Consider the following 27,320-nt stretch of genomic DNA (forward strand, 5'->3'; position numbering starts at 1 on the left):
TTCTTTCTCCCCCTTCATTTTGCTGTTCATTTTTACCACGTTACTCGTAGCCCTATTAAGGTGGCTCTTTTTAAAAAAAGAACTGAGGTTGCAACAAGGCAGAGGGTGGCTTTCAGTTTTGCTCAGGCGAGCCTGAATCCAGAGTGCTCTATTTTTTTTATATGTATTTTATGTGAATTGAAATTGGGGAAATGATTCAAACTCCTGTAGAGTCTTATCTGCCTGTATTATCTGTATGGTGTCTACTGAGGGGAGTGCAGTTCTGTTTGTCACTGTGTAACACTTTGGAACAGTGATGAAATAAATACACTGAAATGGCTTCCTCTTAAAAAAAAATGTAAAACCCTTCTCTCTCTTTCTTAACTTTTAGAACTTTTAGATAAATGGCTCATTTTATCAGCTGCCTGTATCTTGGTCGGGGTGTATGCATGTGGTAAACGGCACATAATAGTATCCAGGAGAAATTAAAGTGTTTTGACAATTATTCACTAAGTTGTATGTATTTAGAAGTGAATTAAACCAATGACTGATATGGTGGTTTATTTGACTATAAAGTATATTTACAGGAGTAGTTTAAAATACCAAATTTACACAATTGAATGTGTAAAAGAATTTGGTACTGACAAAATGTGCCATCATTCAAATACCTGGAATATTATTTTATGAACTAGTCTGTACACCCCACAAGCATACATGTCCACCACCATCACAGTTTAATTCTGTTGAAATTTCAGTCAATTCAGGTATTGGATTACTTTTGCATCATACATTTAATGTCCAACTTAACAGACCGAGCCGAAATGACCTCCACTCTGCTCCGCATCAGTACAAACGGTGCGGTGCATAAGATGCTATTCATCTTAAGAGCATACCTGTATAAAAGGAAAGCCCCGTTTCAAATCGAGTAACTTATGATCACTGTTTACCACCACCGTTTAAGCAATATTAAATATCGCTATTGTCAAAACTGTAATCATCCACTTGGGATGAGAGAATGAAGCAGTATAGCAAAGGTAGAAATGACCTTTCAGTTACATTCCGAAAAGCAAAATAATCTTTATAAAGGAATGTAATGGTAAGTCAATACACTTGGCCTCGTGTGAGAATTGTTGTGCTTCTGAAATGTTGCCAGTGAGCTAGTGATCTCAAGGCAGTTCAGTTAACCCCTGACCTGTTCCTACTTTTGGTCAGAGTTTGAGGTGCTGTCACAGGTTGTCAGAGTTGGCTTTTTTCCACCAGCCTGTGCCTCAGCATCCAGTCTCCTGTACTTCGTGTGGAAGAAGATAATGAAGCAGCAGGTAAAGACACTGAACAGGCCTGCCATCACCAGCACAGGCACTGTGGAGACATACACAGAAAAAGACAAGTCAATGACTGGAGCTAAGACATTTTCAGACATTTCTACAGGAACTAATCACAGTGTGTGTTTTCGAGAGAATCATGCTGCTAGAGCCACTGCAAAGCACCAGACAATAACAATACAGGCTTGTTCCTCTTTATCAAGTCCCCAGAGGATTTCATTATGTTATATTTAGAAATAAGAGTGGCAACTTAACTGAACATAACCTCCGGCATCACTGTGTTTTGGCCTTGGGCACGTAATTTATTTTTGGAGAGCAATATTTTTTTATGTATTTGTTGTAAAATAAACTATAGCTTGTCAGGGCACCTGTCCCCTCAATTTCAATGGAAATAATGTATTTGCAACATACAGTACCAGGCAAAAGTTTGGACACACCTACTCATTCAAGGGTCTTTATTAATGTTTACTATTTTCAACATTGTACAATTATAGTGAAGACATCAAAACTATGACATAACACATATGGAATTATGTAGTCCCCCAAAAAGTGTTAAACAAATCAAAATATAATTTATATTTGAGATTCTTCAAAGTAGCCACCCTTTGCCTTGATGACAGCTTTGCACACTCTTGGCATTCTCTCAACCAGCCTCACCTGGAATGCTTTTCCAACACTCTTGAAGGAGTTCCCACATATGCTGAGCACTTGTTGGCTGCTTTTCCTTCACTCTGCAGTCCAACTCATCCCAAACCATCTCAATTGGGTTGAGGTCAAGTGATTGTGGAGGCTAGGTCATCTGATGCAGCACTCCATCATCTCCTTCTTGGTCAAATAGCCCTTAGACAGCCTGGAGTTGTGTTGTATCATTGTCCTGTTGAAAAATAAATTATAGTCCCACAAAATGTAAACCAGATATGATGGCGTATCACTGCAGAATGCTGGGGTAGTCATACTGGTTATGTTTGCCTTGAATTCTAAATAAATCCCTGACAGTGTCACCAGCAAAGCAGCCCCACACCATCACACCTCCTCCTCCATGCTTCACGGAGGGAACCACACATGCGGAGATCATCCGTTCACCTACTCTGCGTCTCACAATGACACGGCGGTTGGAACCAAATTTGGACTCATCAGCCCAAAGGACAGATTTCCGCCGGTCTAATGTCCATTGCTCGTGTTTCTTGGCCCAAGCAAGTCTCTTCTTCTTATTGGTGTCCTTTAGCAGTGTTTTTTTTTGCAGCAATTCGAACGTGAAGGCCTGATTCACACAGTCTCCTCTCAACAGTGCCACAATACAGTGCCACAATACAGTGCCACTGTCACGGGCCGCTACCAAAACCTGCGGGCTCTCCTTCACCACAGCCAACGCGAGTAAAACATTTAAACATGTTAACCCTTGCAAGGCTGCCGGCCCAGACGGCATCCCTAGACTCATCCTCAGAGAATGCGCACAGCAGCTGGCTGTGTTTACGGACATATTCAATCAATCCCTATCCCAGCCTGCTCTTCCCACATGCTTCAAGAGAGCCACCACTGTTCCTGTTGCCAAGAAAGCTAAGGTAACTGAGCAAAACGACTATGACTCACTTCCGTCATCATGAAGTGCTTTGAGAGATTAGTCAAGGATCATGTCACCTCCACCCTACCTGACACCCTAGACCCACTCCAATTTGCTTACCGCCCCAATAGGTCCACAGACGATGCAATTTTAATCACACTGCACACTGCCCTAACCCATCTGGACAAGAGGAATACTTATGTAAGAATGTTGTTCATCGATTACAGCTCAGCAGTTAACACCATAGTACCCCCCAAACTCGTCACTCGTGCAACTGGGTCCTGGACTTTCTGACGGGTCACCCCCAGGTGGTGAGTATAGGAAACAACCTCCACCCCGCTGATCCTCAACACTGGGACCCCACAAGGGTACGTGATTACCAACAACGACAAGACGGCCTACAGGGAGGAAGTGAGGGCCCTCAGAGTATGGTGTCAGGAAGAGAACCTCACACTCAACGTCAACAAAACAAAGGAGATGATTGTGGACTTCAGGAAACAGCAGAGGGAGCACTCCCCTATCCACATCGACGGGATAGTAGTGGAGAAGGTGGAAAGTTTTAAGTTCCTCGGCGTACACATCACGGACAAACTGAAATGGTCCACTCACACAGACAGCATCGTGAAGAAGGCGCAGCAGCGTCTCTTCAACCTCAGGAGGCTGAAGAAATTTGGCTTGCCACCAAAAACACTCACAAACCTTTACAGATGCACAATTGAGAGCATCCTGTCGGGCTGTATCACTGCCTGGTACGGCAACTGCTCCGCCCACAACCGTAAGGCTCTCCAGAGGGTAGTGAGGTCTGCATAACGCATCACCGGGGGGCAAACTACCTGCCCTCCAGGACACCTACACCACACGATGTCACAGGAAGGCCAAAAAGATCATCAAGGACAACATCCACCCGAGCCACTGCCTGTTCACCCCGCTATCATCCAGAAGGCGAGATCAGTACAAGTGCATCAAAGCTGGGACTGAGAGACTGAAAAACAGCTTCTATCTCAAGGCCATCAGACTGTTAAACAGCCATCACTAATATTGAGTGGCTGCTGCCAACATACTGACTCAAATCTCTAGCCACTTTAATAATTAAACATTGGATGTAAAATTTTTTTATCCCTAGTCACTTCAAACAATGCCACTTTATATAATGTTTACATACCCTGCATTACTCATCTCATATATACTGTACTCTATACCATCTACTGCATCTTGCCTATGCCATTCGGCCATCGCTCATCCATACATTTTTATGTACATATTCTTATTCATTATTTTACACTTGTGTGTATAAGGTAGATGTTGCGAAATTGTTAGATTACTTGTTAGATATTACTGCACGGTCGGAACTAGAAGCACAAGTATTTCACTAAACTTGCATTAAATCTGCTAACCATGTGTATGTGACCAATAAAATTAGATTTGATTTGTTGAGATGTGTCTGTTACTTTTATCTGTTAGCATTTATTTGGGCTGCAATTTCTGAGGCTGGTAACTCTAATGAACTTATCCTCTGCAGCAGAGGTAACTCTGGGTCTTCCTTTCCTGTGGAGGTCCTCATGAGAGCTAGTTTCATCATCAGTTTCATCAAAGTTCCAAATTGACTGACCTTCATGTCTCAAAGTAATGATGGACTGTCATTTCTCTTTGCTTATTTCAGCTGTTCTTTCCATAATAGGGACTTGGTCTTTTACCAAATAGGTCTATCTTCTGTATACCACCTCTACCTAACACTTTTTTTGGTTACTACATGATTCCATGTGTTATTTCACAGTTTTGATGTCTTCAGTATTATTCTACAATGTAGAAAATTGTGAAAATAAAGAAAAACCCTGGAATGAGTTGTGTCCAAACTTTTGACTGGTACTGTATTTTGTTAGTTGTGGCAAAGCATGTGTTGTCTAGGATGCCGTTTCAGCCAACATTTCGGTCTGCCATATGCATCTTGTGTTATTTTCATACAAATGCAAAGTCTTAACTGCTAACAAAACAACCAATAGCTGTAATTGCCTGCAGAAATGTAATGGTGGGCAACCATACCTCAATTAGCATTCATATACTATTTTAATCTCTCCGATACATATGGTAGTTCTTGACTCACCCCTCCAACTCAAGGCCGCATCCCCTCCTACAGAACAGGTAGAGAAGGGCGAGTAGGCCATTGGTTTGGTCAACCCCTGAAGAAGCAGTATATAGATAACTGACTGGATCTGTCTGAAAAAACAAAAACAAGCACATTCTTGTTAACACACAGCCCTTTATTCACACTCTTGCTCTTTAGTCTATGTTCTTCTTGCATGAAACAGTGTATCAGACAGATGTACCCTGATATAAATATCAGGCCTGCTGAGGTGGCCTCCCCAACCGGGTAGGAGCACTCCACAGACAACTCCATGGCAACCGGGTAAATGGAGAAGCCGAAAAAGCCGAAGAGCGAACAAGCAACGGCCACGGCTATTCCCTGATTCCGCATCTGAGATACCTGGTAGGGGGAAACACACACACACACACACAAGGATGAGAAGGTGGTACACACAAAACTGCTTGGTAAAAATAGAAGATTGTAAAGAGGATAATGGTACCAACAGAGAGGGCTGCTGTGCTTCTAGCTCATAGGAAAATGTACAGTATTTAGTTTTTTTAATGTATTATTTATTACATTATTAGACCACACATTTTTTGGGGGGTTATTACATACAGCCGGGAAAAACTACTGAATATCAGAGCGGCGGTAACTCACCAGCACCACCAGCATTACAACCAGGAATATGACTTTCCCAAAGCGAATCCTTTGTTCGCACCCCCCAGGACAATTTAACTGATTCCAGAGTCCGACCCAAAACACCGGCGGCAGAGGAGAGGTACTCGGAGTGGTCTTCTAATTCGCTAATATTCAGTCTCTGGATAATAAAGTTGATGAGCTCAAAGCGAGGATTTCTTTCCAGAGAGACATCAGGGATTACAACATACTCTGTTTCACGGAAACATGGCTCTCTCGGGATATACTGTATGGGGAAGTCCAGCCAGCTGGGTTCTCAGTTGATTGCGCAGACACTAATAAATATCTCTCCGGGAAGAAGAAGATGTGCAGTGGTGTTTAGAGACTCATGGTGTGATTGTTCACCCGACCTAGAATACCTCACAATCAAATGCTGACCGTATTATCGCCCAATAGAATTCTCTTCGGTTATAGTCACAGCCGTGTATAATCCCCTTCAAGCCAATATCACGACGGCCCTCAAAGAACTTCACAGGACTTTATGCAAACTGGAAACCACATATCCTGAGGCCACATTTATTGCAGTTGGGGATTTTAACCGAGCAAATTTTAGAAAAATAATGTCGAAGTTCTATCAACACATTGACTGTAGTACTCGCGCTGCTAAAGCACTCGACCACTTCTACTCCAACTTCCGGGATGCCTACAAGGCCCTCCCCTGCCCTCCTTCGGCAAATCTGACCATGACTCCATTTTGCTCCTCCCTTCCTAGAGGCAGAAACTCAAATGTGTGACTGTGACTGTGACTATTAAAACCTACACTAACCAGAAACCGTGAATAGAAGGTATAATTCGCACAAAACTGAAAGCACGAACCACTGCATTTAGAAATATGGCAAGGTGACTGGGAATAAGGCAGAATACAAACAGTGTAGTTATTCCCTCCGTAAGGCAATCAAACAGGCAAAATGTTAGTACAGAGACAAAGTGGAGTTGCAATTCAACAGCTCAGACACGAAACGTACGTATGTGGCAGGGTCTACAGACAATCACGGACTACAAAAGGAAAATCAGCCACGTCGCAGACACCATCGTCTTGATTCCGGACAAGCTAAACACCTTCTTCGCCCGCTTTGAGGGTAACACAGTGCCACCGACGCGGCCCGCTACCAAGGAATGTGGGCTCTGCTTCTCCGTGGCCGAAGTGTGTAAGACATTTAAGCGTGTTAGCCCTCGCAAGGCTGCCAGTCCAGACAGCATCCCCAGCCCCGTCATCAGAGCATGCGCAGACCAGCTGTCTGGAGTGCTTACAGACATATTCAATCTCTCCCTATCCCAGTCTGCTGTCCCCAAATGCTTCAAGATGTCCACCATTGTTCCTGTACCCAAGAAAGCAAAGGTAACTGAACTAAATTACTATCGACCCATAGCAGTCAATTCTGTCACCATGAAATGCTTTGAGAGACTAGTCAAGGATTATATCACCTCTACCTTACCTGTCACCCTAGGCCTAGACCCATTTCAATTTGCTTACCGCCGGAATAGATCCACAGACGATGCAATCGCCATCACACTGAACACTGTCCTATCCCATCTGGACAAGAGGAATACCTATGTAAGAATGCTGTTCATTGACTATAGCTCAGCATTCAACACCATAGTACCCACCAAGCTCATCATTAAGCTTGAGTTCCTGGGTCAGAACCCCGCCCTGTTCAACTTGCTCCTGGACTTCCTGACAGACCGCCTCCCCAGGTGGTGAAGGTAGAAAACAACACCTCCACTTAGCTGATCTTCAACACATGGACCCCACAAGGATGTGTGCTCAGCCCCCTCCTGTACTCCATTTTCACCCATGACTGCGTGGCTACGCATGCCTCCAACTCAATCATCAAGTTTGCGGACAACACAACAGTAGTAGGCTTGATTACCAACACTAACAATACAACCTACAGGGAGGAGGTGAGGGCTCCCGGAGTGTGGCGCCAGGAATATAACCTCTCACTCAACGTCAACAAAACAAAGCAGATGATCGTGGACTCCAGGAAACAGCAGAGGGAGCACCCCCCTATTATCCATATCAACAGGACAGCAGTGGAGAAGGTGTAAAGATTCAAGTTCCTCGGCGTACACATCACTGACAAACTGAAATGGTCCGCCCACACAGACAGTGTGGTGAAGAAGGCGCAACGGCGCCTCTTCAACCTCAGGAGGTGGAATAAATTTGAGTGGCACCTAAAACCCGCACAAACTTTTACAGATGCACAATTGAGAGCATCCTGTTGCCTGGTACTGGAGAGTATCACCGCCTGGTACTGCAACTGCACCGCCAGCAAATCCAGAGGGTGGTTTGGTCTGCCCAACGCATCACCGGGGGCAAACAACCTGCCCTCCAGGGCACCTACAGCACCCATGTCACAGGGAGGCCAAAAAGATCATCAAGGACAACAACCACCCGAGCCACTGCCTGTTCATCATGCTATCATCCAGAAGGCTAGGTCAGTACAGGTGCATCAAAGCTGTGACGGAGAGACTGAAAAACAGCTTCTATCTCAAGGCCATCAGACTGTTAAATAGCCATCGCTAGCATATTAAAGGCTGCTGTCTATAGACTTTAAATCACTGGCCATTTAAATAAATGGAACACTAGTCACTTTAATAATGTTTACATATTTTGCATTACTCATCTCATTTGTATATAATGTATTCTATTTTACTGTATCTTAGTCTATGCCGCTCTGAAATTCCTTGTCCATACATTTATATATTCTTAATTCCATTCCTTTACTTAGATTTATGAGTATAGGCTGTATGTTGTCAAATTGTTAAGTATTACTTGTTAGATATTACTGCAGTCGGAGCTAGAAACACAAGCATTTCGCTACACCCGCAATAACATCTGCTAAACATGTATGTGACCAATTCATTTTGATTTGATACCTTGAAAGAAGAAAAACTGAAAATATAGGTTGTTTTCTTCCACCCTAAACCTTAGTTTGGAACACGCATCACTGTTTCATCATCACACCTATTCATGAGGTACTAAACTGATAACCCTGAGGTTTGATCCCGACTCACCACTGAGAAGGCAATGCAGCCCAGCGCTGAGAGGCTCATGTTGACCTTGGTGACCTCAGTGAACTTCTTGGTCTTGTCAACGTAGAGACCCAGGAAGCCAGCTCCGACTATACCGAACACGATGAAGAGACCTCCGCACAGTCCTGCAAAGTCCTGCAACAACAACACACATTGAAAATATTGTTCAGGAAACCAATTCATGGGACATATTTTTTTCATATTTTGCAATGAAAAACTAATCTTGTTGGTCCTTTGGGATCATTGATGGGTGCTTACATTAGTGTACCCTCGGACACACATAATCTGCTCCAACAGTGTAGAGAAGCAGGTGAACACAGCGATCCCCGAGCCGAAACACAGCAGGAGAATCATGTAGGCCTTGTTCCTCAGGAGCTACAAAGGAACACGAGGCAGACAGGCACAGGTTACAGTGGGTTACAGATGCTCCTGTTAGAAGATAGCCATCAGGGATCATTCAATGCTGCAGAAATTTGCAGAAATTTCAAGCAGTATCCAAATCCATCGGATATAATGATCACAATATAGTAGCCATATCTAGGAAAACCAAAGTTCCAAAGCCTGGGCCTAATATAGTGTATAAGAGGTCATACAATACGTTTTGCAGTGATCCCTACGTTGATTGATGTAAAATATATTTGTTGGTCCGTGGTGTGCAATGAAGAGCAACCAGATGCTGCACTTGACACATTTATGAAATTGCTTATCCCAGTTACTAATAAGCATGCACCCATGAAGAAAATGGAAAAACACAGTACAGTACTACATAGAGCCATGACTACATGGAACTCTATTCCACATCAAGTAACTCATGCAAGCAGTAACATTTGATTTCAAAAACAGATAGAAATACACCTTATGGAACAGCGGGGACTGGGAAGCAACAAAAACATAGGCACAGACACACACGATAACATACACACTATACACACACGTACACATGGATATTGTGTTGTAGATATGTGGTAATAGAGTCGGGGCCTAAAGGCAGACACTTAATGTGTTTTGAAATCTATTGTTAATGTTTTTAAAATGGTACAACTGCCTTCATTTTGCTGGACAGAGTAAGAAAGGAAGAGTATCTGCTAATAAACACCAAATATACAATGCAATATGGATGCTGCTACCCCTCTCAAATGAAGTATAATGAGCCTGAACCTCAGTACCATCAGGAGTGAATTAAATGTTGATGGGGACTACAAATATTATTAGTACAGTATTGTCATTCTTTGTGTGTATAACTCCTCACCAGCTTGATTCCCTCCAGGAAGGGCTCTGAGTTGGAGCTTTCGGCACTGGCTGAGGGGGGCGTTGGGGGGGCACTATCACGGATCCCCACTGTTGCTAGGAGACAGATAATGGCTGCTGGTACAGCATATATGAACAGCTGGGAAGATCAGTGAATGGGGAAAAAGTATTAATGCAGCGATAAATATATATGCAATCTAAAGTCAAGACAATCTGTTTTACTATTTCTTCCTTAACTCACCAATAAAGGGATGTTGTTGGTAGTCCCCACAATCATAGGGGAAAAGATGCTAGCAATGAGAATCCCAAGGGGATTTGCTGAAAGGAGAAATAGAGAAACACAACCGAAAAATGTAAAATATGCCGCCATGATATTGTCCTTTGTTTGGAGCTTAAACGAACAGACATTTTGGACTTTCTCTTCCTACTTTTTAGGGGATCTCAGTTCCTGTGACTGAAAAGCTGACTGAAAAGCTGACTGAAAAGCTGACTGAGGCTGACGGAAAAGCTGACTGAAAAGCTGACAGAAAGCTGACAGAAAGAGGAGCAGTTGGCAATTCAAAACACATATGGCAAGTGGTGACTAAACCAATAATGCTGACTTGACACAGGTAGTTTTAACAGAGTAACTGATGGGAAAATCTGTGGTGGACAGGACAGCAACCATAGCTCACTCACACATGGAGGCTATCATATTGGCGGTGGCCCGCTGGTGCTCTGGGAACCAGAGGGCTGCCAGCTTGGTGGGAGTGAAGATAACCAGGGGCTGGGCCAGGGCACATAGGGTTTGGCCCCCCATCACCACGGGGAAATTGGCTGCACTTGGTAGGTTCCTCATGATGCCCACAAAACGCAGCACAGCTCCCAACATGTTGAGCCAGGAACCCAGCACCAGCTATAGAACAGTCAAAATGTCACAATGGGCACGATTTAGTAAAAAAAGTGCCATCTGCATGTGGGCAGCTTCCTCTATCACTGACAGCAGACTTCATATCCAAAGCCCACACACTTTCTATCTGAGATTTTTCCAGGCAAACTCAAACATTCACACTTTACTGAATGTCCCTCTTTACACCTCTCATCCATATCTCTTTCATCATATCTCTTTCATGCATATTTATTTCATGCATATCTTAAAGGAACAGTCTGTATCTTTCATTTCAAGCACTGGACAGACTCCCCTCACAGGTTTGTTTTCAGTGTGTGCACAGCGTTGTAAACAAATATTCTGCGAGATACTGTAGGCAAGGCAGATTTAATGGAATCTGGTCTGTTTTATTCATTTAACCTTTATTTTCCCAGGAAGTCCCATTGAGGTCAGGAGACCTGTGTGTGGTCTACCTTGACCACACTGTACATACTGTGATTCGGAGTCCTAAGGTGTCCAGCATCCATGTGGTCCCAAAGCTGAGAGGAATGGCCACCACCATGTAGATCATGGACAGCCAGTTGATCTCGTCCAGGGTGACACCCATGAACTGGGCTGAATGGTCTGCCACTGGAGCAAAGGTCAGCCATAACTGAGGACACAAGCAGAAACACAAAGGAAGAGGGTGTTTTAGGATCATTTGATTATATATACAATAAATGTGTTATTACATTATTTACAACTTGCTGCTTGTACACAAATGTTCTTCACTGATATTTCCTCAATCATTCTATCTGCCCAATGTTACAATGCAGTGACACAAAAGTGTCTGATTGGACACCATCTGTTAATATTCCAGTCCAATCAAGATGTCAACCAATGAGACGTAAAGCTTGATTTATTCTATTTAACCTTTATTTAACCAGGATGTCCTATTAAGGACTGAATACCTCTTTCCCAAGGAAGATATGCAAAACTGCATGACAAACGCAACCCACTGGTATACATGTGATCATGTGATAAAAAGATACATCACTAAGCAGGAAGTAAACCACAGCCTTGCCTTGTGGAACTCCAAGTCACGTGAAAACAGAAGCAATGACTCACAAGGCACTAGCGTATGACCCAGCTTTAGGCCGGACTATTCAAATCAGAGGCTACTATGGAGTGTTTACATAGGCTTATTTGCAAATAGTCTGGGTAGCCATTTAATTAGCTGTTCAGGAGTCTTATGGCTTGGGGGTAGAAGCTGTTTAGAAGCCTCTTGGACCTAGACTTGGCGCTCCGGTACCGCTTGCCGTGCGGTAGCAGAGAGAACAGTCTATGACTTATATTGGCATTCATTGGTCAAAATGAATATGTAGAATTCCTATGCTGAGGAGAGAGACCAACCATCCCAGCCCAATAAACAGTGATAGGCCGATACAATCACAGCATGTTAACCATATACAGTTTGACCCCTGTGCCCTCTCCTTCAAAGATTAACCTAACTTTAACGTCTTAGATGTTGTCCCTTATACAGGAGACTTTGAGCGGTTGTGGACCGGTTCCAACTTACATTTTGGTGTACAAAGCCCCCTGTGAACGTTGCAGGGTCCAGTACCTTATAGTGCCAGAAAGCCCCAATTGTCTGCTTTCCACTACTTCTCAATCAGCGGAGCTTACTTGAAGTGTCAGGTTTCACACCCAACATTTGCATAGGGAGTGACGTGTCACATTTTCTGGCCTATCCAGACAAAGTTTCAATTTCATCTGCCTCTGAGCACTAGATTCCAGCCGACTCAAGAGCATGTTGTGTCTCAACCGATGGCAGGCACAACACTAAAACCTCAGATGATTTAAAGTAAAGTCTAAGCTACAACACGCAAATATGAAGGCACGAATTCATTCCTTCAATTCAGTACCGCTCTTCACCGTGCCCAGAACTGGCCGAACAGGTGTTCATGGCCGAACAGGTGCTGTACCTCCTTTCCCTCCTTCATGGAACAGTAGTTATAGTCATAACTGTACCTTCCCTTTCAGTCACTCAACTCAGTACAACAAATCTATGAGGACATGAAATCACACCCCAGGGCACCAAATTAAATTGCCAATGGCAGACCACTCAGAGTTCCAACCCGATAGGAAAACCTGCGGTACCTGGGTATTGTGCAATCTGCATGCTGCTTAATGACACTCTCCTGACCCAGCGGTAACCACACAGTTGGATACACAGGGGGCAATGAAATCCGAGCAATAAAACCTCACAAAAATGTTTGGTAATGCCCAACTCGCCGTAGAACAGATATCTCCTGAAGGCAACCCTTTAAACAACGCCCAAGACGTTGCCAAACCCCTGGTGAAATGGGCACGTGCACCGTTAGGTAATTCTTGCCTTTTGCTGTCATAGCGGACCAGAGAAATAGCCCCCGAGCTGCAGTTTAGAAAGCCCCCTAAATCTATCCGGATTAGCAAAACAGACAAAAAGTTGGACACTCAAACGTACACCCCTAGGCCGCTCAATGTACAAATCAAATCAAATTGTATTTGTCACATAAGACATGGTTAGCAGATGTTAATGCGAGCGTAGCAAAATGCTCGTGCTTCTAGTTCCGACCATGCCGTAATATCTAACAAGTAATCTAACCTAACAATTTCACAACAACTACCTTATGCACACAAGTGTAAAGGAATGAATAAGAATATGTACATACAAATATATGAACGAGTGATGGCCGAACCGCATAGGCAAGATGCAGTAGATGGTATAGAGTACAGTATATACATATGAGATGAGTAATGTAGGATATGTAAACATTATATAAAGTGACATTGTTTAAAGTGGCTAGTGATACATTTATTACATCAAGATGGCAGTATGCAGTAGATGGTATAGAGTACCGTATATACATATGAGATGAGTAATGTAGGGTATGTAAACATGGCGTAACGCTCATACGGATACAGGGCATGTAACCTCCACTGCTCCTCAGAAGCAAATGGAGGAGGCGAAAAGGGAAATAGCTCAAAGCTAGAGACCTGTAGGACATAGTCATGACCTTAGCAGCAAAGGGTGCAATAGGACGCAACATCACCTTAAAGTCAACAAGGGCGAACTTTATACAAGAGGGGTGAATGGATAACATGTGGGGATCTCCAACACATTTGGCTGAGGCCAAAGCCCTTGCAGGGCAGTCTTGTAGGAGAGGATTTCAGATCCAATGACTCCATTGGTTCAAAGGGGGCCTCACAGAGAACATCCAAAACCAAAGCCAAATCCCAAATGGGTGCAATAGGTTTAGAATCCGGGTCCCCGCCTAAAAGGAGAGTGATCTCCGTGAACCAATGTTGTTTGGGCCAACGGGGAGCCACAAGGATCAATGACAATCCCTCCAGATGCACCCTTTCCAGCGTGGGCTGAATCAGGTCCACAGGGGGAAACGCGTCAAGGAGCACCCAGAGCCCTTATCGAGAAAACCAGTCAACAACGCACGTTTTCTTATGATGAGTAAAGATCTACGTCATCCTTGCCAAACATTTCCCATATCTGGGAGATCCCAGAGAACGGGTGCACCCCTGGATAGCAGATCCACACCTGTATTGAGGCACCCGGGGGGATGCGTCGCCCGGAGTGAGGGAAAGTGCGCACTGCTCCACAGCAGTAGTGAGCGAGCCAAGGATAAGATGGTTAGAGACTGCACCCTTCCCTGTCTGTTGATGTATGCCAGCAACACCCAAATGTAGCTGCCCTCAGGGGATGCGTCTGTCGTGATCACCTTGCGGGATATAACTCATCCCATGGGGGTCCCCAGCGACTACAAAGCCCATTGGCATAACGGGGCCACCCGGAGTGACCAATTTAGGTGGAGCGATGCGTCCATGTGCCTATCACCCACCGCTGAAAAGGTTGCATCAGCAACAGCCCGGGGGAAACCATGGGTATCATAGACGCCATCATCCCCAATTGACGCAGGCACTGGTGAAAATGCAATATGTGACCTAGCCAAAATCAGGCCAAGCAAAACCGGAAACCAGACTGCCTCTGCTGGGACAAGAACTTTTAAGTCTATCTTGAGACCCAGAAACGGAACGTGCTGAGATGGAGTCAAACAGCTATTCTCTTGATTCACTATGAAACTCAAGAGACTGAACATGTGAAACCAGCATGGATGTGTGTAACACAGCCTGCTCCCTCGACTCCGCTACCACCAGCCAAATATCCAGGTAGTCCAATTTCCTGAGTCCCAGACACTCGTAGGCTACACAGCCTCGAAATGGAACCTCAGGAACTTCCTGTGAGGGGGATATTATTGCCACATGAAAGTATGTGTCCTTCAGGTCAATTGAGGTGACCCAATTGCCCGGGTGCCCTGTAACAACCGGCTGTTCGTGACCATTCTGAATTTTTACACCCTGAAGTCCTTATTTATGGCACGCAGGTCTAAAATGGGTGCAAAGTCCCGCCCTTTCTGGGAACCAATAAATACTGGGTGTACCGGGCCTCTGACATGTTCGCATTATCCAGGGTGACACTGTGCATACACGCCATTGGTCGACACAGACAGCGAGTCTCCTGCAATGTGCCATCTGAAGCAGCATAAAACCAAAATGTGGGGGGGTTCACCATTCTCAACAACCGAGTGTCTGACTGTGGGAAAGGGACTCTTTTTATTGAGCTCGTATGTGGAGGACAACAAACACTTGACAGCCGTGAAAACAATGTAACTTGGGGTAGAAACAATGTGTTAAAGTGCCTTTTATGAGCACAGGAGCTCAAGTAACGGCCGAAGCAGTACCCTGGTCGGCCGTAGCCAAACACAGAGACACTGTTGTCACTGTACCGTATGCAGTACCGTATGCTAGCCAAGCCTGCTGCCAGTGTAGAGCTAGCAGAAGAAAACCGGGTTAAGCTAGGGCAGCTTTCACATGCCTCAGCCCAGGCAGACAAGGCATTTGATCTGACCAAAGCCTCAATTCATCCATGGTTCCCATAACTCAGACCCAGCCGAGGCTCCTGTGAGAGGAATCCTAAAAATTCTACCCATTTGGGGTAGCCTAGTGGTTAGAGCATTGGACTAGAAACCAAAAGGTTGCAAGTTCAAGTCCCAGAGCTGACAAGGTACAACTCTGTCATTCTGCCCCTGAACAAGGCAGTTCCTAGTGATTGAAAATAAGAATTTGTTCTTAACTAACCTGCCTAGTTAAATAAAGGTACAAATTTGCCAACAAAATGTGAGTATCATTTAATTGGGCATGGTCTTGAACCTGAACCCGCCTTGTTAGCCTTTGTCATTTTGGTTGCGTTAACCATCTTACTCAGCCAGTTAGCCAGGCTAAACAGGCAGAAGAATAACTAACAAATTGGTCGGGAACTTCACCAAACTAGTTATTAAACATTAATATATAAAGTGCAGAAGGATTTTTTATTTATTTATTTAACTTGGCAAGTCAGTTAAGAACAATTTGTTATTTACTATGACGGTCTACCCCGGCCAAACCCTATAGGACTCCCAATCACAACCAGTTGTGTTACAGCCTGGACTCGAACCCAGGTCTGTAGTGACACCTCTAACACTGAGATGGACTGCCTTAGACCGCTGCGCCACTCGGGAGTCCAAGTATGCCCGCCCTCTTGGCCAGTTAAGTTGGAGTAAAGCCTGATACATTTTGCATTCCAATATTATAATTTTTGTGTGAATTGTTCTGCTCAGTTAGAGGTGAAGAGTGGAAGAATAGAAGGAATGAATCCGTGTCTTGGGATCATCACAAATCAAATCAAATTTTATTTGTCACATACACATGGTTAGCAGATGTTAATGCGAGTGTAGCGAAATGCTAACTTCCGCGACGCATATAAGGCCCTGCCCCGCCCCCCTTTCGGAAAAGCTGACCACGACTCCATTTTGTTGATCCCTGCCTACAGACAGAAACTAAAACAAGAAGCTCCCACGCTGAGGTCTGTCCAACGCTGGTCCGACCAAGCTGACTCCACACTCCAAGACTGCTTCCATCACGTGGACTGGGAGATGTTTCGTATTGCGTCAGACAACAACATTGACGAATACGCTGATTCGGTGTGCGAGTTCATTAGAACGTGCGTTGAAGATGTCGTTCCCATAGCAACGATTAAAACATTCCCTAACCAGAAACCTTGGATTGATGGCAGCATTCGTGTGAAACTGAAGGCACGAACCACTGCTTTTAATCAGGGCAAGGTGTCTGGTAACATGACTGAATACAAACAGTGCAGCTATTCCCTCCGCAAGGCTATCAAACAAGCTAAGCGCCAGTACAGAGACAAAGTAGAATCTCAATTCAACGGCTCAGACACAAGAGGCATGTGGCAGGGTCTACAGTCAATCACGGACTACAGGAAGAAACCCAGCCCAGTCACGGACCAGGATGTCTTGCTCCCAGGCAGACTAAATAACTTTTTTGCCCGCTTTGAGGACAATACAGTGCCACTGACACGGCCTGCAACGAAAACATGCAGTCTCTCCTTCACTGCAGCCGAAGTGAGTAAGACATTTAAACGTGTTAACCCTCGCAAGGCTGCAGGCCCAGACGGCGTCCCCAGCCGCGCCCTCAGAGCATGCGCAGACCAGCTGGCCGGTGTGTTTACGGACATTTTCAATCACCTGTGGAAGATGGGGCTTCGATTTACATTGTCAGGCGTGATTTGCCCTAAGGCACACATCCCCTATTAAAGCAATAGCCCCAGGGGTACATTAGCTTCATTCTCTGAAATATTAGGGTGCACCATATGGCAGATACCTTCACAGTACCCTTGTAGAAGTCTGAACCAAATGCATTTTGACTCAATGAGTGATATGCTGAAGGGGTTCATGATGACTCCTGAAACGTCACTATAGGCTGCTAAGCTACTGTATTTCATAGCGAAGGGTAAACACTAATTTAGGATCTGCAGCAGTCTGTCCAAATCAAATCAAATGAAATTGTATTGATCACATACACATGTTCAGCAGATGTTATTGCAGGTGTATTGACATGCTTGTGTTTCTAGCTCCAACAGTGCAGTAATATCTAACAAGTAATATCTAACCATTTCAAAACAATACACACAATATACATATATATAACAATATAAATATATATATTCTTAATGGAATTAAGAAAATATTAATATTTGGACGAGCAATGTTGGAGCGGCATAGACCAAGACACAGTAGAATAGAATAGAAGGACTTCCTGTGACATCGGGTGCTGTAGGTATCCTGGAGGGCAGGTAGTCTGCCCCCGGTGATGCGCTGTGCAGACCGCACCACCCTCTGGAGAACCCTGAGGTTGTGGGCGGTGCAGTTGCTGTACCAGGCGGTGATAAAGCCCGACAGGATGCTCTCAATTGTGCATCTGTAAAAGTTTGTGAGGGTTTTAGGTGCCAAGCTAATTTCTTCTGCCTCCTGAGGTTGAAGAGGCGCTGTTGCGCCTTCTTCACCACACTGTCTGTGTGGGTGGACCATTTCAGTTTTCAGTGATGTATACGCCAAGGAAATGGACGCTTTCCACCTTCTCCACTGTGGTCCCGTCGATGTAGATAGGGGGTTGCACCCTCTGCTGTTTCCTGAAGTCCCCGATAAGCTCCTTTGTTTTGTTGACGTTGAGTGAGAGGTTATTTTCCTGCATCACACTCCCAGGGCCCTCATCTCCTCCCTGTAGGCTGTCTCGTCATTGTTGGTAACCAGGCCTACTACTGTTGTGTCGTCTGCAAACTTGATGATTGAGTTGGAGGCGTGGGTGAAACGGGAGTCATGGGTGAAAAGGGAGTACAAGAGGGAGCTGAGCACGCACCCTTGTAGGGCCCATGTGTTGAGGATCAGCTAAGTGGAGGTGTTGTTTCCTACCTTCACCACCTGGGGGGCGGCCCGTCAGGAAGTCTAGGACCGAGTTGCACAGGGCAGGGTTCAGACCCAGGGCCTCAAGCTTAATGATGAGCTTGGAGGGTACTATGGTGTTGAATGCTGAGCTATAGTCAATGAAAAGCATTCTTACATAGGTATTCCTCTTGTCCAGGAAAGCAGACTGGGATAGGGAGAGATTGAATATGTCTGTAAACACTCCAGCCAGCTGGTCTGCACATTCTCTGAAGACGCAGCTAAGGATGCCGTCTGGGCCGGCAGCCTTGCGAGGGTTAACACGCTTAAATGTCTTACTCACGTTGGCTACAGAGATGGAGAGTCCACTGTCCTTGATAGCTAGCTGCGTCGCTGGAACTGTGTTATCCTCAAAGCGGGTGAAAAAGGTGTTTAGCTGGTCCAGAAGCAAGACGTTGGTGTCGCTTACAGTTTTGCGCGATTGCTGCCATCTATCCACGGTTTCTGGTTTGGGTAGATTTTAATAGTCAAAGTGTGTACATCTCCTATACATTTTCTGACAAACTCATTCACTGTATACATGTATTCGTTGATGTTATTCTCAGAGGCTACCCAGAACATATCCCAGTCCCATGATCAAAACAATCTTGAACCATGGATTCCGATTGGTCTGACCAGCATTGAATAGTTTCTGCCTATAGGAAGGGAGGACCAAAATAGAGTCGTGATCAGATTTGCCAAAGGGAGGGTGGTGGAGGCATTTCGAAAAGTTGAGTAGCACTGGTCCAATGTTTTCTCAGAGTGAGTGCTACAGTCAATGTGCTGGTAGAACTTTGGTAGCGTTTTCCTCAGATTAGCTTTGTTAAAATCCCTGGCTACTATAAATGTGGTATCAGGATATGTGGTTTCCAGTTTGCATAGAGTCCAGTGTAAGTCTTTGAGGGTCGTTGTAGTAACGGCTTGAGGGGGAATATACACGGCTGTGACTAAAACCGAAGAGAATTCTCTTGGGAGGTAATGTGGTCATCATTTGATTGTGAGGTATTCTAGGTCGGGTGAACAAAAGAACTTGAGTTTATGTATGTTATCACAATCACACCATGAGTAGTTAATCATGAAACATATACCCTTCTTCTTCCCGGAGAGATCTTTATTCTTGTCTGCGCAATGAACTGAGAACCCAACTGGCTGTATGGACTCCGACAGTATATCCAGAGAGAGCCATGTTTCCGAACAAAGTATGTTACAATCCCTGATGTCTCTCTGGAAGGAGATCCTCGCCCTGAGCTCGTCAACTTTATTATCCAGAGACTGAACATTAGAGAGCAATATACTCGGAGCGGTTGGTGGTGAGCGTGCCTACTGAGTCGGGATTAGGAGTCCACTCCGAATACCTCTTCTCTGCCGGGGGTGTTTTGGATCAGCCTCTGGAATCAGTTCAATTGCCCTGGGGGGTACGAACATGCTGCTCGAGAACATCTACATTTTAAAAAGTCTAATAAATTCATGTAATATAGCCTACACCATCACAATAAATCCATTATTTATTCTAGACAGGTCTAAAGAAACATGATATGAAGTAAATGTAGTCTATTTCAGAAGAACAGAATAGCATACATTGTTGCTATAAACTACACCATATGGCTGTAGGCTACACTAGTTCATTTATCAAATGTGGCAGTAGGGAATCACATAATATACCATATTATATCAGGATCACAAACAATAGAAAGAGGTCAGACTTTTCAAAAGTAACCTGTAGGCTACATGTCAGTGTCACATGCTTCTCCAGTTCATTTACCTTTTAAAACAATGTAGTAATAGAGCCATAGAGATTGCTACATTGTTGTAACATTGTAGCAATCTGAGCCCTATAGATTATTACATTGGTGTAACATTGTAGCAATCAGAGAAAGGGAGATTATAACATTGGTGTAACGTTGTAACAATCTGAGTCACAGTGAGTTTTACATCGCTACAAAAAGTTACAAAATCACACCATGAATATATTGACAGATTACAGCCAAGTTAATGTATGAGACAGCAAATGATAATTAAAGCCACTTACTATGGAGTTTGAGCAATTTAGCAAGCACAACACGAACAGAATGAACCATCTCCTCTTGTAAACTTTGAATACAATACATTTTTCGAGTACTGGATTGGGTTTAATCGGAATGACGCCGTCCCGGAATTCATTAACATCTTCCATTAGTAGTGTTGTATCCAGCCTGATGCAGTAGACTTTAAAATATCAAATGAGCATATTTGAACCAAGGGTATAGTGCCTTTAAAACGTTTATTTAAAACATATCCTACATTGTCATTCCGATAAAGCAACACAACCAGCTGGTTTGAGATCAACAACACCGCACAGTGTTTTAGTGGTGACGGGTATTCATTACGGAAACCGGTTACCGTTTAAGAACCAAATGGAGCAAACAGACCAAACGTAACGAAACGGCGAGGGACCAACCTTAATTTGTCCAATAGAAACTCCCGTTTGCGTTTTCCGTTTGAAGTTAACGGAAAACGTTTTGTAACAGACGAAACGTTTTGCAACAGAATCGGCGTAATGACTACACCCCAGCAGGAATACTGCAATTCGGATGCCCCTCCCTTTGGCTAGCCCTAAAAATGGAGTCCTAGTGATAGTCTAGTTCAATGCTCATTCGGCTTTGGAGAACGAGGTAGAGGGTGTGCAGAGTTTTGTTCTAGCCCAGCACTAACACACCTAATTCCATTATTCAACTGCTCAATTATTATAAGTGACAAAATTCATGTTCATACTGAAGATGAGGAGTTACCATCAGATAAAGGATAGGAGATGAGTATGATAGACTGCAGTGGAGGTCTGTGCTGTTTAAGATGAGGGATGACCATGATTTTTTTCATAAGCATGGCCTTATTAAGCAATAAGGCACAAGGGAGTGTGGTATATGGTCAATATACCACAGCTAAGGGCTACTCTTTGCACGGTGCAACGCGGAGTGCCTGGATACAGCCCTTAGCCGTGGTATATTGGCCATATACCACAAACCCCCGAGGTGCCATAATGCTATTATAAACTGGTTACCAATGTAATTAGAGCAGTAAAAATAAATGTTTTGTCATACCCGGGGTATATGGTCTGATATACCACGGTTGTCAGCCAATCAGCATTAAGAGCTCGAACCACCCAGTTTATCATTTCTATTATAGCATAGTGCATGACTGTCATTCATATTCCATTCACCCAGTTCAATGTAACATCGATAGGTTAAGGCTACTACATGATACTCAAATTATCTCTATACCCATCATGAGGTTGCTACAACCTAGCCTATGAATGAAAGTTTCCAAGGTAGGTGCACACAGGTCAAGAGAAACATTTGAAGGGACAGACAGGGACACATTCAATACTGCCTTGCACACTCTGGCCTACATCTGGCTGATCTAGTTTGTAATCTTTAGTCTGACAGTTGCAAACGAGAGTTTCTATTGGACTAATTCAGGTATGTTTATCCCTGTTTCATTCCATTTGCTTCCGTTAAAGAAACATAAAAAAACAACAGAATTGTCAGAATAAAGACACCCCTGATCACACGAAAACATAGTTCACCTTCATAGCAGCCACGTTGTATTCCTTCTCGCAGCTATGCGCTCTTCCCCTCTCACCTTTTCACTTTGTTTGTGGACTTCAATACACAACACATCAGCTGTACGTGACCAGGCAAAAATAAACTTTCCAAGCCAAACGATATCATAACTGCTACACACAGCCTACAGAGATGTCACCATATTAGCTAAAGTAACATCATAGTCAACATAGCTAATAGAACTAACGCGTTAGTAAACCCGCTACAATCATGCAGTAACGTTACAGTGTATAGTCAGTAAGCAGTTTAGCAGATTAGCAGTTTCAACGACGGGCCCCTGTGGCAATAAATTAGTCAAACCAAAAGCTTATCTTGACTTGGAAGAGTTCCAGTGTTGTGTTGGATAGTCATAGCTAGCTAGCTAACATAGCATCCCTCTAGTTGAGCAGGGTGTGAGTATGCTAAACTAGCTAGCTACATTTGCTAGCTAAGTAAGTGAAACCGAAGGTGAAAAGAAAATTACAATCTCTCTTTCTCTCCTGCTTTTGGAAGAAATACATTTGTTCAAAACCATTGACCTACTGTAATTCTCTCTCTTTGAGACAACTACTCACATTTTATGCACTGCAGTGCTAGCTAACTGTAGCATATGCTTTCAGTACTAAACTCAGGAAAAAAATAAATGTTCCTTTTTCAGGACACTATCTTTCAAAGATAAGTCGTAAGAATCTAAATAACTTCACAGATCTTCACTGTAAAGTATTTAAACACTATTTTCCATGCTTGTTCAATGAACCATAAACAATGAATGAACATGCACCTGTGGAACGGTCGTTAAGACACTAACAGCTTACAGACGGTAGGCCATTAAGGTCACAGTTAGGGAAAACTTAGGACACCAAAGAGGCCTTTCTACTGACTCTGAAAACACAAAAAGAAAGATGTCCAGGGTTCCTGCTCATCTGTGTGAATGTGCCTTAGGCTTGCATGAGGACTGCAGATGTGGCCAGGGAAATAAATTGCAATGTCTGCAATGTGAGGCACCGAAGACAGCGCTACAGGGAGACTGGACGGACAGCTGATCGTTCGTCGTTCGTCGCTGGACCAGACAGGACTGGCAAAAAGTGCTCTTCACTGACGAGTCGCGGTTTTGTCTCACCAGGGGTGATGATCGGATCCGCGTTTATCGTCGAAAGAATGAGCGTTACACCGAGGCCTGTAGTCTGGAGCGGGATCGATATGGATGTGGAGGGTCCATGGTCTGGGGCGGTGTGTCACAGCATCATCGGACTGAGCTTGTTGCCATTTCAGGCAATCTCAACGCTGTGCGTTACAGGGAAGACATCCTCCTCCCGCATGTGGTACCCTTCCAGCAGGCTCATCCTGACATGACCCTCCAGCATGACAATGCCACCAGCCATACTGCTAGTTCTGTGCGTGATTTCCTGCAAGACAGAAATGTCAGTGTTCTACCATGGCCTGCGAAGAGCCCGGATCTCAATCCCATTGAGCACGTCTGGGACCTGTTGGATCGGAGGGTGAGGGCTAGGGCCATTCCCCCCAGAAATGTTCGGGAACTTGCAGGTGCCTTGGTGGAAGAGTGGGGTAACATGTCACAGCAAGAACTGGCAAATCTGGTGCAGTCCATGAGGAGGAGATCAAATCAAATCAAATCAAATGTATTTATATAGCCCTTCGTACATCAGCTGATATCTCAAAGTGCTGTACAGAAACCCAGCCTAAAACCCCAAACAGCAAGCAATGCAGGTGTAGAAGCACGGTGGCTAGGAAAAACTCCCTAGAAAGGCCAAAACCTAGGAAGAAACCTAGAGAGGAACCAGGCTATGTGGGGTGGCCAGTCCTCTTCTGGCTGTGCCGGGTGGAGATTATAACAGAACATGGCCAAGATGTTCAAATGTTCATAAATGACCAGCATGGTCCAATAATAATAAGGCAGAACAGTTGAAACTGGAGCAGCAGCACGGCCAGGTGGACTGGGGACAGCAAGGAGTCATCATGTCAGGTAGTCCTGGGGCATGGTCCTAGGGCTCAGGTCCTCCGAGAGAGAGAGAGAGAAAGAGAGAATTAGAGAACGCACACTTAGATTCACACAGGACACCGAATAGGACAGGAGAGGTACTCCAGATATAACAAACTGACCCTAGCCCCCCGACACATTAACTACTGCAGCATAAATACTGGAGGCTGAGACAGGAGGGGTCAGGAGACACTGTGGCCCCATCCGAGGACACCCCCAGACAGGGCCAAACAGGAAGGATATAACCCCACCCACTTTGCCAAAGCACAGCCCCCACACCACTAGAGGGATATCTTCAACCACCAACTTACCATCCTGAGACAAGGCTGAGTATAGCCCACAAAGATCTCCGCCATGGCACAACCCAAGGGGGGGCGCCAACCCAGACAGGATGACCACATCAGTGAATCAACCCATTCAGGTGATGCACCCCTTCCAGGGACGGCATGAGAGAGCCCCAGTAAGCCAGTGACTCAGCCCCTGTAATAGGGTTAGAAGCAGAGAATCCCAGTGGGAAGAGGGGAACCGGCCAGGCAGAGAGAGCAAGGGCGGTTCGTTGCTCCAGAGCCTTTCCGTTCACCTTCCCACTCCTGGGCCAGACTACACTCAATCATATGACCCACTGAAGAGATAAGTCTTCAGTAAGGACTTAAAGGTTGAGACCGAGTTTGCGTCTCTGACATGGGTAGGCAGACCGTTCCATAAAAATGGAGCTCTATAGGAGAAAGCCCTGCCTCCAGCTGTTTGCTTAGAAATTCTAGGGACAATTAGGAGGCCTGCGTCTTGTGACCGTAGCGTACGTGTAGGTATGTACGGCAGGACCAAATCAGAGAGATAGGTAGGAGCAAGCCCATGTAATGCTTTGTAGGTTAGCAGTAAAACCTTGAAATCAGCCCTTGCTTTGACAGGAAGCCAGTGTAGAGAGGCTAGCACTGGAGTAATATGATCAATTTTTTTGGTTCTAGTCAGGATTCTAGCAGCTGTATTTAGCACCAACTGAAGTTTATTTAGTGCTTTATCCGGGTAGCCGGAAAGGAGAGCATTGCAGTAGTCTAACCTAGAAGTGACAAAAGCATGGATTAATTTTTCTGCATCATTTTTGGACAGAAAGTTTCTGATTTTTCCAATGTTACGTAGATGGAAAAAAGCTGTCCTTGAAATGGTCTTGATATGTTCTTCAAAAGAGAGATCAGGGTCCAGAGTAACGCCGAGGTCCTTCACAGTTTTATTTGAGACGACTGTACAACCATTAAGATTAATTGTCAGATTCAACAGAAGATCTCTTTGTTTCTTGGGACCTAGAACAAGCATCTCTGTTTTGTCCGAGTTTAAAAGTAGAAAGTTTGCAGCCATCCACTTCCTTATGTCTGAAACACATGCTTCTAGCAAGGGCAATTTTGGGGCTTCACCATGTTTCATTGAAATGTACAGCTGTGTGTCATCCACATAGCAGTGAAAGTTAACATTATGTTTTCGAATAACATCCCCAAGAGGTAAAATATATAGTGAAAACAATAGTGGTCCCAAAACGGAACCTTGAGGAACACCTAAATTTACAGTTGATTTGTCAGAGGACAAACCATTCACAGAGACAAACTGATATCTTTCCGACAGATAAGATCTAAACCAGGCCAGAACTTGTCCGTGTAGACCAATTTGGGTTTCCAATCTCTCCAAAAGAATGTGGTGATCGATGGTATCAAAAGCAGCACTAAGGTCTAGGAGCACGAGGACAGATGCAGAGCCTCGGTCCGATGCCATTAAAATGTCATTTACCACCTTCACAAGTGCCGTCTCAGTGCTATGATGGGGTCTAAAACCAGACTGAAGCATTTCGTATACATTGTTTGTCTTCAGGAAGGCAGTAAGTTGCTGCGCAACAGCCTTTTCTAAAATTTTTGAGAGGAATGGAAGATTTGATATAGGCCGATAGTTTTTTATATTTTCTGGGTCAAGGTTTGGCTTTTTCAAGAGAGGCTTTATTATTGCCACTTTTAGTGAGTTTGGTACACATCCGGTGGATAGAGAGCCGTTTATTATGTTCAACATAGGAGGGCCAAGCACAGGAAGCAGCTCTTTCAGTAGTTTAGTTGGAATAGGGTCCAGTATGCAGCTTGAAGGTTTAGAGGCCATGATTATTTTCATCATTGTGTCAAGAGATATAGTACTAAAACACTTGAGCGTCTCTCTTGATCCTAGGTCCTGGGAGAGTTGTGCAGACTCAGGACAACTGAGCTTAAAAGGAATACGCAGATTTAAAGAGGAGTCCGTAATTTGCTTTCTAAAAATCATAATCTTTTCCTCAAAGAAGAGATGTTCTGCAGTACTTAATCCAGCTGGTGGCCACACCAGATACTGACTGTCACTTTTGATTCTGACCCCTCCTTTGTTCAGGGACACATTATTCCATTTCTGTTAGTCACATGTCTGTGGAACTTGTTCAGTTTATGTCTCAGTTGTTGAATCTTGTTATGTTCATACAAATATTTACACATGTTAAGTTTGCTGAAAATTAACACATTTGACAGTGAGAGGACTTTTCTTTTTTTGCTGAGTTTATATTAATTCTCTAATTCTTTGATTGGGTGGACAACATGTCAGTTCATGCTGCAAGAGCTCTGATAGGTTGGGGGACGTCCTCTGGAAGTTGTCATAATTACTGTGTAAGTCTATGGAACGGGGTGGGAACCATGAGCCTTCTAGGTTTGTACTGAAATCAATGTACCCAGAGGAGGACAGAAGCTAAGCCATAGGACTACAATACAGAGTGTGGTTGAGGCTACTTTAGACCTTAGTTGCAAAACAGTGTGTTTTAATGAATTATTAGTTGATGTGAATATATTTTGTGTAGTTTTATCTAAAAAGGATCACTTTTTAAATGTTTTACCGTTTTTATTTTTATGAAATTCACTGAGGGGGGTGATCCACCCCTTCCTCCTCTGACGAGACTCCACTGATAGGCTGTCATGTGTTGTCACATGGATTTTGTTATGTCAATGTGTAGGCCACTGGAAGCGGCTAGTCAGGTTAACACAATTGATTAATAGAGGCTTTTCAATCTGGTGCTTGATTACTCATGTTAAGGATGTGTGTAGGACTA

At 44.3% G+C, this 27,320-nt stretch overlaps 1 protein-coding gene across 1 annotated transcript; it reads right to left on the bottom strand.

Moving 5' to 3' along the window:
• Positions 1 to 751: 751 nt before the first annotated feature.
• On the bottom strand, positions 752 to 21,022 carry LOC112256286 (solute carrier family 49 member A3). Its single transcript, XM_024429434.2, has 10 exons — positions 20,673 to 21,022; positions 11,287 to 11,445; positions 10,604 to 10,820; positions 10,167 to 10,243; positions 9,927 to 10,064; positions 8,936 to 9,052; positions 8,660 to 8,812; positions 5,187 to 5,344; positions 4,964 to 5,076; positions 752 to 1,338 (listed from the first exon to the last, which is right to left on the bottom strand). Exons 1-10 carry the CDS (start codon positions 20,814 to 20,816, stop codon positions 1,178 to 1,180), a joined length of 1,437 nt encoding a protein of 478 aa, XP_024285202.1. The 5' UTR covers positions 20,817 to 21,022; the 3' UTR covers positions 752 to 1,177.
• Between the last annotated feature and the right edge of the window lie 6,298 nt (positions 21,023 to 27,320).

This window comes from Oncorhynchus tshawytscha, linkage group LG08 (genome assembly GCF_018296145.1).
Source record: "Oncorhynchus tshawytscha isolate Ot180627B linkage group LG08, Otsh_v2.0, whole genome shotgun sequence".
In the NCBI taxonomy this organism is placed as follows: Eukaryota; Metazoa; Chordata; class Actinopteri; order Salmoniformes; family Salmonidae; genus Oncorhynchus; species Oncorhynchus tshawytscha.

Coding starts and splice junctions, on each gene's coding strand:
- LOC112256286 (XM_024429434.2), bottom strand. CDS start 20,816: ATGGAAGATGTTAATGAATTCCGGGACGGCGTCATTCCGATTAAACCC. Junction 5,345..8,659: donor GCTGCATTGCCTTCTCAGTG/GTGAGTCGGGAT, acceptor TCCCCCTACCAG/GTATCTCAGATGCGGAATCA. Junction 1,339..4,963: donor TGCGGCCTTGAGTTGGAGGG/GTGAGTCAAGAA, acceptor ATGTCTCCACAG/TGCCTGTGCTGGTGATGGCA.